General features: G+C 49.3%; 1 protein-coding gene across 6 annotated transcripts in view; it reads right to left on the bottom strand.

The window, feature by feature from the left end:
- Positions 1-18707, bottom strand: part of SBNO2 (strawberry notch homolog 2) — an 89345-nt gene that overhangs the window by 27939 nt on the left and 42699 nt on the right. For 5 of the 6 annotated variants that reach the window (XM_025196416.1, XM_014528029.2, XM_014528030.2 and 2 more), the window contains exon 5: positions 748-894. In XM_025196416.1, coding sequence (XP_025052201.1) covers positions 748-894 — 147 coding nt within the window. Of the gene's footprint in view, positions 1-747; positions 895-9412; positions 9685-18707 lie in introns of those variants that run through there. The other variant, XM_014528031.2, reaches the window with a different exon arrangement.

Genomic DNA, 18707 nt, shown 5'->3' with positions numbered 1-18707 from the left:
TGTATCCACATGACAAACGCAGGGAGCACATGAGGGCTGCTCCAAAACTGCCAAGGGTTTGGATTTGGCTGCTGTTATAAAAGAAGAAATATTTGAAATGGAAAACAAACATGCGACGGATGCAGCTAGCAGCATGGCTCAACCATGGAGCTAGCAGGCTTCTAGGGAACACAACAGCCCAACAGCCCGCTGCAGTCAGCCACTGCATGGACACCTAAATGCTGCCTGTTTTGGGTGTGCATCTCCACTGTGATGATGAGTGTCCCTACCTTGGACACCTTTGGCCGGGGTGTTATGACCCCAGCACTTGTTCCTGCCAAGGGCAGGGAGTCAGATCTGATGATCTGTTTAGGTCCCTTCCAACCCTAAGCACCATGAAACTATGAAACTACCTCACCGTGCCCCTGGGAGGATTAGCTATCACTCGTGCAGCACTTTGCAAGGTTGCATTGCTAGCACATCTTGGCTCTCCGCTCCTTCAATGGCCTGCAGCAACGTTATTTTGAGGAAGAGCTCTTTGAAAATACAACAGAGTGGGTCATGAGCTGAGATATGTAAAACCTCACCCCACCCAAGCTGAGTCAACCTTACTGGAAGCAGCACTCCCTCTGGGTCTGATGAAAGGGCGGTGTCACCACCGACAGGTACCAGAGCTGACTTCCTCATCCCCTTGGCAGGTCTTTGCTAAGGACTGAAAGATCTTGTCATGGCTGAGTGAGGAGGAAGGCATGGGGCACTGCCACTTACCTCTATTTGGTTCTGTGGCGTTGTGTTAACATCCCATAGCGTTGGCACTTGGTTCAGGCTGTCAGCAGGCAGGAAATCCTTAGAATCAGCGATGCTGGAGAGGGAGTCCGCGGGGGAGGAGAAGATGGAGTCATCGATGTAAGTGTCCTGAAATGAAGGAGACACCTAAGTTACAGGAGAGGGTAGGAGGCAGCCTCCAGGCCTTTTCACAAAGGGAAAGCTTTTATTTCCACCTATTCAACGCACAGCTCTTCTGCACCCAGCGCCAGGATGCTCAGACATTTACAGTTAAGCAAGTCAACTGTTACTCAGCGAGTTGCCCAAAAGCTGCTATCACAGCTTCTTGACCCAAGGGGAGTAAGCACCAACTAGGCAGACATGCCTAGGCCAGTGCAATAGGCAAGAGCCAGATTAAGACTCTTTAAACACAGTTTTAGTTTCCAGCCCTGTGGGTGCAGGCCAGAGGCAGGCTCAGACAACAGGACGACGTGTTCCCCTGATGCCACGTTTCAGTTAACAATCAGTGAGCGCTGCAACAGCAGCCCAAAGACTCCAGTGCTCAATCTGACCACAATGCACAGACGGTACTAATAATCCCCACGACGCCTCCCAGCCATTTGTATTTATATAACAATGGACACAGCCAAGATAAAGACTCTTGCCAGGTGCTGCACAAACACAATGCAAAGGACCGTGCCTGCCCCAAACAACTCTCTGTATAGACTGAGGCTGGGAGTCAGGGCCAAAGCCACGAGAGTTTAACCTGGGTCTCCTGAGTCCTGGTGTCTTAGCTGGAAAGTTGCTCTTTCCTCTACCAACACGCCTCAGCCTGGACAAGAGAGAGTCTTCCAATAATCCTTCCCCGAGTGTCTGAGGAAGAAGCCTGCAGCCCTTCAGTTTTGTGCCAATTCAGTGATGATAGTGGTTTTGGATGTCTGGGTACCTGTTTCCTAAGAATCAGAATGCCACTCACGATCCTTTGCTTCCCGTATGCTCCCCTCCAGCCCCATCTTTAAATAAGAATGAAAACCCACAGCCCAAAATACAAGCATCAGAGAGCCCTCTGGAAAGTTCACCCAGAGCCCACCTTGCCCTGGGCCTACCAGCCCAGAGATTTCAGTCTGCTGCTTTTACTAATAAGCCTTATTTTTAGATGGAGAGGAGAGGCGGCCTTTCATTTACCATTGCGCAACTGATTTTAGGTCCTCAGGTGGAAAAGGACCCATAATCTGCAGGGATCAGGGTATGAACCAGCAGATCCTCGCTGGGATTCTGCCAATGTGAACAACTTGCTGGTTCTGGAGAGAGGAGCCACATTTGGGAGCTGTGCTTTCAATGGCAGCCCCGATAACCACACGCTCACAGAGTGCTCCATTGCGACTACCAGCCGGCCACAGCCTCTGATAGGAGGTGGCTTTACTGCTCATTTCCAGGCAGAGGCCAAGTTCCTGCTACAGAACAGGAAGGAAGCCAAAGAAGTTGAAAAGGCGTTTAGCCCCGACACACCATCAGGAACAGTTGGGTTTCCACGAGTTATTTCTGAGGGCTTCTGGCCAACAACTGAGGCTGGGCCCCCTCCTGCACAAAACAAGATGTTTGCAGTGTATAAAGCCATCAGGACAGGCCCCGAGCAGCCTGCTCCCAGATGAGGTCTGATATGGCACCTCGGACAACAGTACCTTCACTGAAGCCCCAGGTGCAGTAGCCAGCAGCTGCGAGAGAGGACTGACACGTGGAGCTCAGCGCCAGAAGAGAGGCAGTGGGAACAGTGAGTGCCGATTAGCAAAGCACCGACTGGGGATCCTCCTGACCTGAGCAACTGGGGGTGGCCGCTCCACTGGAGCTCCCAGGCTGGGCCACAGCCCTCACGTTAGCATTCAGGGCTTGGGTTAGTGCACGGCTCCATTCTCCACCTTGCTCGCTGTGTCAGAGGCTCACGAGCCCGCCTGCTGTTCGATCTAAAATCAATCGCCAAGGTTTATCACATTGGGATTAAGCAACCTAAGTAAACAGGGCCCCTGCCTCACAATTAAGACTAGGAGGAAGACATTTGAGTGAACCCCCAGATGCAAGCTCCTCCTAGACTGGACCATAGGAAAGCAGGGCTGGAAGGGACCTCACAAGGTCATATCCAGCCCAGTCCCCTGCTCAGGGCAGGATCATCTCTGACTAAACCACCCCAGCCACGTATCTGTCCAACCTTCTCTTGAAAACTTCCAGCGATGGAGAATCCACTGCTCCGGGCAGCCTGCTCCAACGCTCGACCACCCTCGGCATAAAAAAGTTCTTCCTAATCTCCGACCTATGTTTCCTCTGTTGTGACTTGAGGCCATTGCTCCTAGTCCTAGTTCTGTCCCCACAGAGAAAGGCCCTTCTCCATCCTCCCTGCAACCACCCTTCAGGTATTTGCAGACTGTTATCAAATGCCCCTCAGTCTTCTCTTCTGCAGACTAAATGAAGAGCTGCCCCATCGCTACAAAGAGTGAACCTTTATCTGTGGACTGAGAGCAGGACCATTCGGCACGACTCAGCTCTGCCCCCAAGATGAAGGGAATTAACTGAGCAGTGCAAGACATTGCCACTGCCAGCCCCAGACCAGCTGAAAGAGCAAGATGCCAGGGTCAAGGATGTGCAGTAGGAGAAAGCCTGGGTCTCTCCGCAATGCAGCTGGACCTGAGACCTGCAAAAACAGATGTTCTATTGAAGCCAGAGCTATTCATCCAATAAACACCCCCCCCAAACCCTCTTAATTAACCCCTAAGATCTGTCATCTTTGCAGTGATTGAGTTCTGTGGAAGGTTCAATGGCACCTACTGATCATCGCAACCTACCATGCTGCTGAAGCAGGCCCTGGAGGTCATCTCTCCACCTCATTCCCTGCCTCCTCTTTTCTCAACTCTCGCTTGCAAGAACAAATGCCACTGCAGTCTAATGGCCGGCTACTCCTACTCCTTTGAGTAGCTGACACAAGCCAGTCTCCTGCATGAAATCTGCATCCTTGGAAACACCTGGCATTCAGTCTGCAGAGAGGACAAATGCCCAGTGCAGCTGTTCAGCGGGAGAAACTGCTCTTCTACCTGGTCAGCTACAGAAGTCGACTGGCAGCGCAAGTCCAGGGACAGATTTTTTTCCTCCTAGAACCATCCTGCCCACAACTCACGGTGGCTGCACCGGCTTCGGTCTGTCCGCAGAGTGGGACTGCTGTAGTAGCCAGATGGTCCAGGGAATATACAAAGCACAGAATTTTTTTGGTACTGTATCTTTTGGTGGGCAACTATATGGTTGGGGAAATGACAAGCATGCCCTTCCCTCAAGTCACTTGCTGATGAGGCAGCAGGTTGCTGCTCTCAGCAACAATTTGGGTTCTTAAAACGATCCTGAATGTCCAGCCAGAAAAGTCCGGCTCAGGTTGGGTCACTTGAGTCATGCAAATCCCACAGAGCCTGACTGCCAGAAAAGCAAATGCCTGCTCCTTTTCATCTCCCAGAGCTCAGCTGAGGCAAGGGGATGAAAAAGAGGAGCTCAGTCACAATTCAGAATGGGAGGCAAAGATCAACATTATAATCCCCCCGCCCTGCTGTGTGCTGAATCTAGGAGATGAAAGGGATTGACTGAAAGCTGCAGAGGCAGATAAGTGCCTTTGTTCTCAGGAGAGGAGTGTGCACGGGCGATGCCTCGCTTCACGTGGAACAGAGCTAAGCCAAGGTGGCAGGGGCTGCTAGGAGGTGGCGATGAGAACAGCCTGAGTTAGCACAGTGGTTCTTGGATACTTTCATTCAGAGCTGGGCCCATCACAGCGCTCACTGCAAACTAAGGTCTCCTTGCTGCTTCCCCCAGTCTGGGCACAACCAGAGCGCACTCTGGTCTTGAGAAACGAGTCTAAGACTGGGAAGGGGGAAGTCTTGGACTCTAACGTTAGACTCGGTTTGGCCTGGGGCCAGTCACTTGGGTGTCCAACTCCTCCTCCTCACCTGTGAAATGCAGGGGACACGACCAACTCACCCACCTACTCATCTCCAGGGAGCGCCGTGAGAAGCAGTCCGTGTCTGTGAGTGCTCTGAACACAAATGAGCTGAGAACTGGCTTCACACCAAATATCAAAAGCTTCTCTGAGATCTGCATCATCTACGCATATGGAACATGCTTCCCGGCCAGCTCCCAAGCCACCATCCTGCATTCAAGCGCCCCCAGAGACTTACTGTTTCCACAGGCCCATAAGAAAATAGTCAAGCGAAATGTTAACAGAACTCCCCTTCTTCCCAGCATGGCCCATCTTTTCTGCTCTTCTCAGACTGGAACCTCGGACATTGTATTTTGGTCTGGTGTAGTCCTGCATGTCTAAGCACCTGTGGTTCACCTTGGAGCTTGTGTCTGATATCCTACTGAATTCAGTGGTATCTGACTGAGCCCATAGTCTCTCACTTATTTCTGGCTCTGACACTGAAGTGCAAATTCTGCCCTCCAAGAAGCTGATGACTCAGAGCAACTTGGCAGAGGTGGAAATGGGGGTGTCAGAACCTGGTTCTCTCCCTAAATCCATCCAGCACAGACCTTATCCCTCCCCTGCAAGAACCCTCTCCAAAGGTTTGTCTAACAGCCCAGCCTCAAATGTCAACTGATGAGGCTTCTTCCATCAGGATCGCAACAGATCACGAAAAGGAAAGCAACAAATGTGATAACATCCAGGCTGCAAGAACAACCGTATCCTTGAGTGTCAGACCTCTCTGGCTGATGAATAACCAGCTTGAAGATGACTGCCGTGGTCACTCGCTGAATGGCGATAGCAGAGGACCTCCTAGTCTACAAAGAAAAAAGCGAGATGCCAAGGAACTCCTACCACACGGCCTCCATCTTTGGAGTGAAAGCCCAGCTGGTAGCAATCATGCAGGGAACTCGTGGGACGTGGCAGCAAATGCCAGGATCAGATGAGAGCGCTAGCCAGAACCGAGGAACCATCGTGTGTGCTTTCACCTTCGAAGGAGATCAGCTCAACAGCAAAAGTTTGCAAACAGGCAGAAGGAAGTGCCTGTGAGGGCTGAGGACAGCTGGGGCTGGGAAGAATGCGAGAGGGGCCCTTTCGGAGGGATGCAGTGACAAAGCACAGTCCCCCTGGGATCTGCTGAAGGCACTGCCTCCCGGCTGCACACTCCCAGAAGAGTGAGCTTACTTGGTTTTCCTGCCAGCAACCCCCTCAGTTCAGCTAAGGAAGGCCCCGCTCTGCTGACCACAGCCTTGCCTCTCTTTGCTGGACACGCCAGGCTGCGACAGAAAATAGGAAATTAATTAACCCCAGGCTGAGGGGGAAAAATCCAAGCATTGAGGATTGCCCCTCAGCTCCCCTGGCCTGTCCCCTTGCCCTTCTACCTGCCAGTCAAGATTTCCCCAGCAGCTCAAGTCCTCTGCCTGATTACATTACTCAGGATGCTCACACTAGATCTCTACACCAAGCAGTTTACAATACAATATGGGCTGGTGGACTATACTAATCTGTTTACATGCTCAGGGACACGTATGCTTGCTTTGCACGTCTACAGTCATGGTCATTCCACAACTGGCCTTAGCTCAGTGCTTCGCGGTCTCATGCAGAGCAGGTGGAAGATCTCTGAGTTTCCAGAGACAGAAGGGAAAGAAAAGAACAGCTTGTGAAATGCAGAGAAGTGAAGTCAGGGAGTGAAGACTGCAAAGCATCCCCCGCTTCTGCAGCAGAGTAATTCTACCCGGGAAATAGTCCATGTTACCACCACACTGATGACAACGGGTGAAACTGGTGCTGGCCAAGTGGAGAGGTGCTAAATCCTGGATAAGGTGGAGGGAGTTGGGGGGAGAAAAAAAAGAAAGAAAGAAAGATGAGAGCGGAGAAGGAAAGAAGTGGCTGGCCTAGGAAACCGGGGAAGTCAGGGAAGTCCAAGGGCTAATGGCACACGCAGGACTGGAAAGGGGAGCTGATTCCTGGCCTCTGACACAAGAGCTTGCTTCGGGAAGGAACTGCCGTGGGCTCTGCCGCCTTCTGCTCTGTGCCCAAAGGTGCTGCATGGTAAACCTTTTTGCTTTTGAAATTATCCAGCTCTTTACAGCACATTATTTGGCCATTTAAGGAGTTTTGGTGAGCTGTTGAGAGTGGGGAGGGATGGGGGTGCTGATCCGGCCTTAGCTTCCCCCGCAGGCAGGGTGCACTCAGTCAGATGGATGGGGAGCAGACTGAGGCTCTGCCCCTGGCCCTGGCTCCACGCTGTCATCACCCTGTGATCCCAGCCCCAGCGGCTCATCCCGCTGCCAACTGCCCAGCCAAGCACAACCTGCCCACGGGAGTCCTGGGCCAGTCTCCGTGAAGACCCTGCCCACCCCGCTCTGTCCATTGCCCCGTGGTGGGTACAGGGCAGACGGGCTGGGGTGCCCAGGCAGCAGGGCCAAGTCCGGCAGCAGTGGAGACACCGGCAGCAGCAGCCAGAAGTGTGAGAGCAGAGTGAACTGCCACCACAGGGGCTGCGAGGAAGCCAAGTCTAGCCACTGTGCCACCCCACCCCGCAGACTACAGCTCCCAGCATGTCCGAGAGCTGTGCACAGGGATAGGGCACGCTGCACTCCATGCCAGACAAAACTTCTTCACCCACAGGCAGCGGGACTGACTGCACACGCCATGGCCCAGGTTGTCCCCAGTGCCTGGGCCGGACGGGACCGAGGGACCAGAAAGAATCACTTGGCAGGCAGGATCCAGCCCGCGGGCCGTATTTTGCCCACCCCTGTTATAGCATCACTAGGGACAAGGTGCTACAAGAGAGAACAGTTACTTAATCCCCCAGGACTGGAGGATGTCCACAATGTCCTGTAAAGCTGGTTAATGGTCAGTGCCACCCCTCCTGAATGGAGACAGAAGTGTTTCCAGCGACGGTGGTTACTGTCTGTGCTTCAGAGGGAGAGGCCAAAGCTCTGAGGACTTCTAACAGGGGAGTTTCTCTGAAACAAGTCAGGCTGTCAATCCCACGTGCTACGGCTACTGCAGAATAACTCCCCTCATGGGCACGTCTCTGGAATGGGACTGCTTTTTTCCAGTTTTGCTGAACCCACTTCCAGAATCTGGTTTGCACCACTGATGCGAGGTGCACAGTAGGAGCCTGGAGAGGAAGCAAGCGGGGCTGCTGCTTCCTGACCTACACCGTGGCTTTAAGCTCATCAGCTCACGCCGGGCAAGGACAGGGAACATCTGGCCAAGTCTAAATTCTCAATAACCACCCCCTCCCAGGGCAGGGATTTCTCCCATTACCTTGGCTGGAAGAAAAACACACACACGAGGCTTTTATTCTTCTCAAGTGAAAATAAAAGCTGAAAACTAACAAATCTCCATGTCACAGCAGGACATGGACATTTATAGGAGTACATTATAGAACAGGGAGCCTAAGGGCAGTTCCTTTATAGCGGGATGACCACTTAATAGAGAGTTTTATACGGGGTGAACAGCAAGTCAATGGGGAGCAATTATATGGCTGCTGGCTCTGGGATCTCTCCAACATTGCTCTATATTCGCATCAAAGTTCAGAGGATGGTAAGTTCAACCCACTCTTCTACTAATGCTCAAAAGGAGCTGTGAGATCAAAAGGTGCTGTAAAAAGTGATTTATCAGTACCAGACAGTCAACTGAGTTTTGATGATTTTCCCATTCTTGGTTCAGCTGTGCAAAACAGGAACAGCGCACCATATTCAGGCTGGTTTCTGACACTGTCCCAAAATGGAAATATTAGCAAAAGCAAGAATTGATTTGCTCTCAATGAAGAGGTGATCAGACAGAACAAGGGGAAAGGAACACAGCTATTCCTCTCTCTCCCACCCCTTAGAGAGAACTGTGCTGCTTTGGTCAATGCAAAAAGTTTGTTAAAATAAATGGAAGAACTGGTGAAGTCTAAATAAAGAAGAGTGCACAAAAATAGTTTTGGCTATGAACTCATTAATATATATATAGTTTATTTACTGGAAATTACAACCCATGGGGAGAGGAAATACAGTCTTCTTTTGTTACAGTGATCATCAATTCCTTTCTATTTAGCACAGCATGTTTGACTTGCCTTAAAAGACTAAAATACACACACTACACACGCAGAGGCAGAAGAACACAAGGGCTTTTAAAAAAACCCAGCAAAGATTCTGTTTCTAAAAGAGCCACGTACTAAGCAAAGTGTATTTTAGATAAGACGGAATTAGGAGTTAAAAAATTAACAGCAGTATGTGCAAGTTACAACTCGGCAAAAGGAAGTTTTCTAGCCCTTAACAATCAAAGCTCTTTAACACGCAGGGCTATAAATTCCTAACCCGAAGGAGCGAGTGCTACGATCAGCGAGTGATTCTCTGCCCTTTTGTTCAAATTCTCTCAACATGGAATATAATTCAGTATTTATGGTTATAAAAGCCACAGGCTGACCTTCCACGCTGCTTCCCTTCCCCAAAGTTTCTCAGTTAATAATTGATTTGCTGACTGACAAGAACAATCTGTGTGAATCTGACGCTTTCAACACCCGGTGCCCATACAAGAAATCTGAAGTCTTTTCTTCTTCTCCTACATCAAAAGTTGTGGCTTTAAAATCCTACTAAAACCAACAGGTACACGTGTCCACACCACTAGCTGAAAGCTGCCTACAAGCTATCAGGAGAAAAGAGAAAAAAAAAAAAATGTTACCTTGTAGAGAGCGGGGAACTTAAGCCAAAATTGCATTTGGGACATTTTAAAACTGCATTCAAGTCGTTGCAGGAAGAGCAGGACTCAGGCCAGGTAGGCAGGCAATCTTTTCCAGTACACAATGGAGAAAAATCCTTATTCATGACAGCAGCAGCAATGGCTAGAGAAAGATCTCATTGAGGTATTGGGAAAAAAAAATTCACATGCCAAAGCAAGGAGTGAAAATGGAGAAGAAAAAAGCCAGTCCATACAACGCTTCTGTCCTAAGCCTGTAGAAATTTGCATATAGTGTTTAGTCATGAAGGAGAGTGCTCTTACTTCCTCTAAGTACGGGAGCTGATTTTCAGGAAATGATGCCTGCTTGGTAAGTCAGTGAAATTACTGGCAATGCAATGAGAATTACTGTATGTGGTGTAATCCAACCACAGATACACTGTAAACAAAGCTGAGCTCCTCGATGGCTCCGTTTTTCTTGGGATAGGAAGGAAAAAAAAAAGAGTCTGTGTGGGGACCTAGCTATGCAATAAGCCAGGGCAGAGATCGTTTTTCCCTTCTCCCCCAAGTCTCAGGGAAAATGCTAGCATGAGCAAAACAAATGCTTCTGTTTTTCTTTCCTCTTTGGTCTGTTTTCTCCTTGGCTTGGGTGATTTTAGGGGGTCAGTGAATCAAGGAGCTGGACTGAAATAAAACCAGGGTTTTCAGACCTGTTTTAAACAGTTCTTTAAAAAAAGAAAGAAAAAAAAAATAAAAGCAGCGCGACTGAGACACCTCCCCACCCCAGCCTGGCTGTTGCCTCGGCAGTTTCTGTGCCCAAATCCATTCTGGAAAAAGAGGGGTTTCCCTACTTCATTGCGGGCTTCAAAGAGAGACTCTTGTATGTGCCTGTACACCAAGACTTCCCTCCCTTTCCAGACATGGCATTTGGAGCGTTGTCATTGCTAGGAATAGTGGGATGAGCAGGACTGCTGGGGGGGGGGGCAGGGGGAAGGAAGAAGAGGCAAAAAGGACAAGAGATGCTACTCCATCATTTAAGGCAGCTGCTCCCAATGAGCTCACAAGGTCCCTTCCAGCCCTAAACTCCTGTGAATCTGTGAAAGAGGCAGCAGAACCTCCATATCCCCGTGTTCGGGGGGAACCTGCAGCGTGAACGTTATCTGCTCCACTCTGGAGCTCAATGAAGCAATTCTGCAGCTCTCCCCAGGGAGGTTAATCATCCTGCTATGCTCCTATCATGTCCCAGAGTGTGCTGTGACATCCCAGCTCACCACAACACTCCCAAAAGTCAGGAGTCATTTCCTGCCCCTGCACATGTGCCAGCTGGGAGATCGGCTCCCAGCGACCTCGGCCCCACCCCCAGCCACCTTGTTGTTTTGGTTCCCGATGTGGAAACTGAATCTCAGATGGTGCAAAAGCTGGGTGCACAGATCCCGCAGTGACAGCCTTCCCCGTGTGCTCTGAAGCAGCCATGCCAGCAAAGGAGGACAGGAAGGTTTTTCCCTGGTTACCTGGCTCTCCAGGCTGTTATGCATGCATCTCAGGTGGAAGGGCTAACACCTGTCAGACACGTCCTGCCTCTCCACTAAGGATCAGAAGCAAAGGAGCCTGGAGGCTACAAAAGCCTGATGCAGCAAAGAGCTTCTTTGTCTGGAATGAGGGGCTCCTAGGCCAAGAGGTCCAAGTGGGTCAAGTCTCAGGGGGATCCGCATGGTGGGGGGAGGAAATGCAGAGAAAAAACAAAACAAAACAGGCGAGGCTCCTCTTTGAGAATGTACCATAAGCTTTAACCAGGGTCTTTTCTGCTCCAGAACATCCTGGTGTTGGAGGGTCACGAGCTCATGAAAGCAGCACTCCAGGTCTTTCCCCACCGAGGTGGTCCAGATCCAAGCCTGGAGAGCGGCCTCTGGATCTTCCCTTTAAGAAGGGAAGCTGTGTCTGGTGCTCAGGTGTGCAACTGTGACCTGTGCATTGAAACTGCATCCAGGACAGGAATTCAGTCCCCGTTGTGAACAAGGCCTGTCCTGGGACTAGGCGGGGAAGGTGCACGCTTTCCTACTGATGCTCTGTGGTGCAAAGATCTGTGGCTGGAGTCTCAGACAGGAGGGCTGGAAAGATAGAAAACTAGAAGAGGGCTGCTCCAGCAAAAAAGGAAGCTGCTAAGCCTTCTGAAGGCTCCTCGGCACAGGAAAGGATGTCGTACCTGGAGATTTCATGACTGCACAAAGCCGAGGAGCCGGGTTCTGGGGAGGGACACCAGGGACGTATTAGCAGGGGGAAACGATGCGTTCTGGGGAGCCGAGTTGAGTTTCTGCGGCCACTGGTTTCGGGTACAGAAAGGCAGACATTTTGCCTTGGCTGCTTTTGTCTTCCGATGAATTACGTGGCAAGGCCCCTGAGCTTGGGAGAGGAGAGCTTTAATGACTACGTGCTGGAATGGAATGAGATCAAATATGGAAAACATCTTAATTACCGACTCGCTGCTGGTGATTGAATTCCTACACATCCTTTATGAATCCAGGACCTCTCGCATACGTAGAGCTTTGCACGCTCAAGGCTGCACGACTTAAAAACCCTTGAAAAATGAGGTGGCCTTTTCTTTTTTCCTGCTCTGGGGAATGGGAGCCATAAAAGTTCAGCACAAGACAATGAGGGACTCGGAAAACATTCCAGATGGCTAATTTTGTCTTGCAAGGAAATCACGGGCGGCAAGACACCCCACTGCGGAATAACGACCCGTTTCCCTGCGGGAGAAAAGATGCAATAGCCCATTCTCTAGCCCACCGCTGCTTCATGAAGGCGTCTGCCAATGGACTATTCAGAAGCAACGCGAGATCATGTTGTTTTCAATGCTTGTTTCACCCACCATTTTCCAACAAAAAATAGGATGTCAAACCAAGTGTCTGCCTTCATGTTCAGTTTGACAGCCTTTACGCGATTCCCATCAGCCTTTTAATTGAGACTACAGAACACACGATAGAATTTGCTGCCATTTGCTGTTATCTGCTGGACATTTAGCCAACAAAGTTTAAAAAAGACATCAAATAACATAAGATTATAGCAACTGAATATGGGGAGGCTTGGTAACTAGCCAGTCTCCTGAAAGACAAGATCTAGGCCAAGCTTTCAGAGGGATCTGGGGGCCTAAGGATGCAGGGAAAGTGCTTAGCAGGATTTTTAAAAGCTCCTCAGCACGTCAGTTGCCTAACTCACTAGGGGCTGCATCTGCAGAGATGCTTTTAAACATACAACTAGGCACCCTTCTGTAGCTTTCGACTTGCACGTCTTTGGAAATTTGGCTCCAAGTCCCCATCAGAGAGGCAGCATCACACATTCAGTAGATACTTGGCTCGTGAGAGAGGGACAACAGGTCCTTATTGCCTTGGGAAAAAAACATCAAATGCTGGCTAAGGGGAAGCAAAGCAGGCTGAAAATTAGAGCAGCTGGTAGCTTTTCTTCACAAGGCTGTTTTTTCCAGAGGTCTTAATGGCAGGGTAGTCCGTATTGTACATACCAGCCTCAGCTTTTCCTGTTTCCATAACATCATTGACTTTACTGGGGCAAGGATTTACTTTAGTTTTTGGCAGCCTTGTGGGTCAGTCACTGCTGCTGAGCACAGAAAAAAAAAGTGTGTGGACAACGCTCTGGTCTGGTTTTTAAAAGCAAATGGAAGGGAAGATGACAGAAGTGCCTAGCAGCAATCTGTTCGGCAGCCCTGTTTTCAGGTCGAGACCTACCCCCTGCACACGTGGCGAACATTTTAGAATATTAAAAATATTTTTAAAAACCCTGAAGAATTAGGAGATATTTTATCATTTAAAAATTAAGGTTAATCTTGGGGTCTAGCCTTTTGAGGGCAAGGGTAATCAGTAATCCTCTACTGAGGCAGGGCCACTTTAAGAACACATTCGGGTGGAAAGGGAGCTCCAGTCTTAGCTGGGAACGGGGTCCTAGTGACCCATATGTGAATGACTGAGGGGAAGTAAAAAGAAAGGAGAGCTTCCAGCTTGGGGGCGGAGGCCCTGAATGGGTCTGGAAGGAGGCTCACAGCCTAGTGACCATGGGTCGAAGGGTCTAAAGCCCAGGAATAACTGTAAAAAGTCACCAACAACTGCTCACTGATGTGCTAAGCCAGCAAGATGGGACCACTGCTTTGGGGTCAGTGTGCAAGAATTGAGGGCATGGGAGAGATGCATACGTGGCTATTCCAGGCAGCACCGAATACCTGGTCATGCCACGTGCAACAGGAAGGAAGTGTAATCAGAGGCAGGGAGACTTCATTTAAACACACTGACTCAGGCTCATTCTGCTTTGAATTAAAGCAGCTATTTAAACGCCTTTCCCAATGGCCCACTATTAAATTATATTACCAGCACTTTTTCACATGCTTCAGATCAAGCCTACCCCACTTTTGTGGCCTGTAGCAAAGGGGGCGGGAGTGGGAGGGAGAGAAAAAGACGACAGGGCTGCCGAGAAGATCAAAACGGGTTTGAACAGAAAATGTCCTGATTTCCTGATGCCTCCATTTGTAGATTCCCTCTTTTGTGGAACGCTGGGCTTAAACCACAGTTTAAATTAAATAACGCAGGTGAAAATAAAACAGCAGGAACAGTCTGTGGTGGTGGAGACTCAGACAAGCTCAGGTTTATAACCAGCTAAATTCTGACCCACGATTCACATCCCCTAAGCAATGGTAAGGCCCTTTTTCTGGGCTCATGTCCAGCACAACGGGCACTGTCCCATATATCACCTCTACCCCCCGCCGAGGCACTAAGGGACTAATGCTTCGCTTTTCCCAGGATGTGCCGATAGGAACGTGGCTAGAGAGCAATGCGAACAGCTGCGGAAATGCAAACAGCTGACATTTTTCTGTGCTGTGGGAAAAAAGGCTGCTGCGCGGACACAACGCAATCATATTCACTGCAACCAGGTAAGAGACCTCATGTTGCAACCTGGTAACAACATCAAGGTGGTTAGTGCAAAGCCAGGGCTTAAGTAAACTCCGGTTCTCTCCAATGGAAGTGCTTTTACATTGCGATTAAGCCACGTGGAAACCCGGTTTGAATGCAACTGTCCATTCCCTCGCAGGTAAAACCTCTTGTTAGCAAAATGCTTCAAAGGCAGCAGAGCCAGTTAATTGTCTTCAAATTGATTTTAATATCTGTATCCCCTGCAGACCTATAACTCCAGGACAGCGCTAGGAAATTCCAGGTGGTTTCTTATTCCAGGAAGCTCTTTATTTCAGTCCGAGGCAAGTCTTTCATATAATTTAATAACTTGTACATTGATTTTTTTAAAATCACTACTGCCCTGGCATGCACAAAGATACAATTTTTTAATTAATATTTTTTGAAAGAGTGGTTAAATTCCACCCCCCCTTTTTTTTCTAAACATAAAATGGATTTCAACAGGAAACTGCAAGGGAGGGGAAGGGCAGGAGGGGGTGGTTATGATTAATGCATGTGTTTGAGAGTCTCCCCCCACAGCCCCCCAAGCTGTATGAAAAAAAAAAAAAAAAAAAAATCAGATTAGACAAAGGTTATCACTGCATCTTTATGGCATTATTGTAAATGACTCTGCAAACTAGCTCATTCCTTCCCCCGATTCCCTCACCTGCCACCCAGAAAAGGAACTCCAAATCTGACCTCCTTTCTCTACCTCCAAGCATTTTAGCAGGGTGACCAAGTTATGGATCAAGCTATTTCACTGCTGAAGGACAGAGGAATGAGCAGCCAGGGGCTTGCTTTGGAGAGCTGCTGGGTATCTGCTGCTCCAAGGAGAGTCACCAGAAGCTCCCTGCACCCCTGAAAGCCAGGCCCTTTGCTTTACGCAGCAGAACCGACAATAAAAATCAGAAGAGGAACCATCCCTGCCCAGGAGGAACAAAGGCCTGGGGTGAGCATAAAGCATAGTGGGAGGAAATACAGAAAGGGAAAATTTTCGCCGATTATCAAGAAAAAACGTTCTTACGGGCAAGAGCTACACCACAAAAGCACAAAGGACACAGGCCCACTCCTGCTTCTTGTGTCACCGAAAACAGGACAGAGCCCTGAAAAATGGACTGCAAGGGAAAATCCTGGCGCAGGCCGCAGGCATGGCCTTTTAAGACTCCGTGACCAGTCTTTTCCAGCCTGACCTGCTCTGGTTCTGTGGTAAGATTATGAGACAGTCGGTCGCTATTCATACAGCCCACGTTATCCGAAGACAGAACACATTACCAGTCGAGCAGCCCTTTTTGTGATCAAGATGCCTAACAGACATTAATATGCAGCACAATGTTGACAGACATCAATATAGGCATGAATATTCCTCTGGGGAGTAAATTCACAGCCTCCCTGCACTACTGTCTCACGAAACGCAACACTTTTATACCTATTTACTGACATTTTAAGTCTTCTGAATCATCTTGTGCTCCTCACAGCAGGGGTGTTGCTGTGAACCAGATGCTGCTGGATATGGAGGGCTGGGCAACCTCTCCTCTAGCTGAGATTTTCCTAGACTTACCTGTGGTGCACCACATAAAAAGAGCTGCAGAACCAAGTTCAAACTTTCTGACATATTAGAAACCCAGATCCCTGAAGCATCTTGAAGCTAAATTGAATGTGGGGTGCACAGTTTACCGTCCCTACCACCTGTTCCTCACCACTCTCCCCAAATCCATTTTTGGAGGACAAAGCATGAAAGAAAGTCACACCCAGGGATGGGATAGGGCAGGAAGGAGGTGTGGGGAGGCCTGGAACAAAAAGCACAACACAAAAAACATATTTACACACACCCTTACTTCCCCCTTTCACAAAGTCACATGCAGTAACTTCACGGGAGTCCACCTCTGTGCAGATCCCTTTGTTTAATGCTACAGGTCCTTGGGGTTACAGAAGGCAAGTGAAAGCAAGTGAAATGAAGGCAAAGACACTCCTTGGAGATGAGGCTTTGCCAGGCGCAGAACTCAGAGATTAAAAGGAAAGCCCCACGGTCAAAGTCCCCAAGTGCGCAAGAAATCAGGAATGATTTTGCAGATGGGAGGTCACTGCAGTGCAAAACTGCTTCAAAGGGATCAGCCACTCCTGCCCCATGATATGCTAAAAAAAAAAAGAAAAATCGTCAGCCTTAGATGCACCAGCTCTCTGGGAAGCTGTTTCACAGCAGACACAAGCTGTGCAGTGCTGCCAGCTGGAGGGAGCCGAGGTTACTGCTGGGACCAGGACGGAGTTCGCCCTTTAATCACCACAGACACAAGTAGCAAGAACGAGCCGATTCTGCTCTTCCGGCTTCTTGCAGCGAGGCTCAAGCAGCTTTCGGTGAACAACAACAGGTTTAACCCACAAACAGCTAGAACAGCTTCATCCTCAGTGTTACCTCCGTAGAGGCCATCACCCACCCCGGATTTCCTGCAAGCCTGTTCCAGCAAAAGGTGCAAGGACAGCTGCTTGGATGATAGCCCTGACACTCAGGACATCGGGGCTAGAGACCTTTGATCTTTACGTTTCTCTGATCGAGAGCAACCGAGGCCCCAGCTGCAGATGCTTCACCACAGCACAAGTGCACAGGAGGTGGATGGTGTGTGCGGTCAGCCCCCTCTCTCCAAGAAACCGTGGGTGGCTGCGTGCTTTGCGGAGGGATGAGCTGCTCGGGGAATCCAAAACCCACAACTGGGGGGGAAGGGGCCACACCTCAACCCCCACTTACAAACACAGAGACCTTAACCTGTGCTGTTATCAAGAGCTACAATCAACATGCACCAGGGAAATGGGTCACTTCCACACCCCCCAGCACCTGGTGCTGGAAATGCAGAAGACTGCGACAATACCTTGTGCATAAAGCTTCGCTGGACTGTATTTTTATGCAATGTTATAAATCCATGCACAAATGCCAGTCTGCTAAAATAAGCCACTGTTAACAGTAACAGCCAGCTATTACAGCAGTGGTGCTGTTGTAATAAAATCATTATGCAAGACTTGTCGAATACTGGGGGCCAGGTCAGACTGACCAGTGGACCAAGTCTCGCCTGTGTAATTTGGTGTCTGTACTAAAGTCTCGAGGAACTGAACTGAACTGAACTGCAGAGGGAGGGAACACCAGGCAACCCAACCCGATGGCCTTGTATCGAGCTCTGTGCAAGTAAAACCACCAGTCCACCCAGAGCCACACCAGTATCAAAGGATGCTTGTGCAGTCATGAGGATCCTTTCACATGACATTCATTAGAGATCCAGGGCTGCACTCTGGTTCTTGAGCGATTGTCCATGGATCCTTTCCAGAAAGTCCAGGAGAGTCAGCTGTATACACAGGGTGCAATAAAAGTCTTCTCACAGGCAAAGTGGCATATGGAAGAAAGCCCTCAGAGAAGCGCTGGTTTAAGAGGTCACACAAGCCATACACACTGCCAGGCAGCGGAAGAATCTGAGTTAGGCTTGGTGTCCATCGGAGCACACACTGGACAAATGTAATGCTGCTGGTCTTCTACATGAAGTAGACCATTGAGAGTTTGCTTGATCTAATTTGCTCTCTGACTTGCTTTAATTTCCAGGCACAATAAACAAATCCAAGTCCTGCAAATTCTAACACAGAGATGATTATAACCTAGGGTTCCCCCTGCCTGCCCTTACCTATATCATGTTCAGCTTTTCTGCGCGGTGGAATGCATTCCCTTAGCAACCCTTTGAAAGCCGAGAGAGGGTTTTATTAACCAACCAAAAAGCTCTCAAGAGCTCGCTTCTTAAAAAAGAAAATGACGTTTCCACCATATGCAAAAATTGAGATTTCAATTATTCCACTGCAGTAAGGAGGAAAATACTGGCAAAGTCAACTAGAGGCCAGCCAGCTGCCCTGTCCTGCGCAAGGCAACCTGGGCTCACTATCCATCAGCATGTCATTGATCTCAAGGGTAAATGCAAGTTCACGGCAGCAGGGAACAGCAGCTTTGAAAGCAATACAGTATCTGTGGTTCGCAATGACTGGAGGTTGCGAGTGATGCTGCAGAAAGGCTTGCGAGAGTGTGTGTATTTCCTCCCTAAACGTGTGGACAAATGCAGGGTTTTTTCCCTATTTCTGCTGCAATTGGGGGTGGCTTTAATTGTGATGAAAAGGTGCATGGCAAGAAGGAGAGAGGAAATGGGACCTTGGGGCTCGCATGTTACAAAGACAAAGAATCAATGCGATCCTCCAGCCTGACCTCCTTTGTCCCACAAGCCATAGGACTGCCCTGTTGAAACTAGAGCATCTCTTTCAAAAGAAGATCCTACGTTAAACAAAAGCCTTCCATAATGGGGAATCTGCAACACCCTTGGATAAACGGTGTCGCT

Source organism: Alligator sinensis, unplaced genomic scaffold (assembly GCF_000455745.1).
Source record: "Alligator sinensis unplaced genomic scaffold, ASM45574v1 scaffold1295_1, whole genome shotgun sequence".
Taxonomy (NCBI): Eukaryota; Metazoa; Chordata; order Crocodylia; family Alligatoridae; genus Alligator; species Alligator sinensis.
Note: the sequence above shows the minus strand (reverse complement) of the source record. Positions and strands in the feature narration are given on the sequence as shown.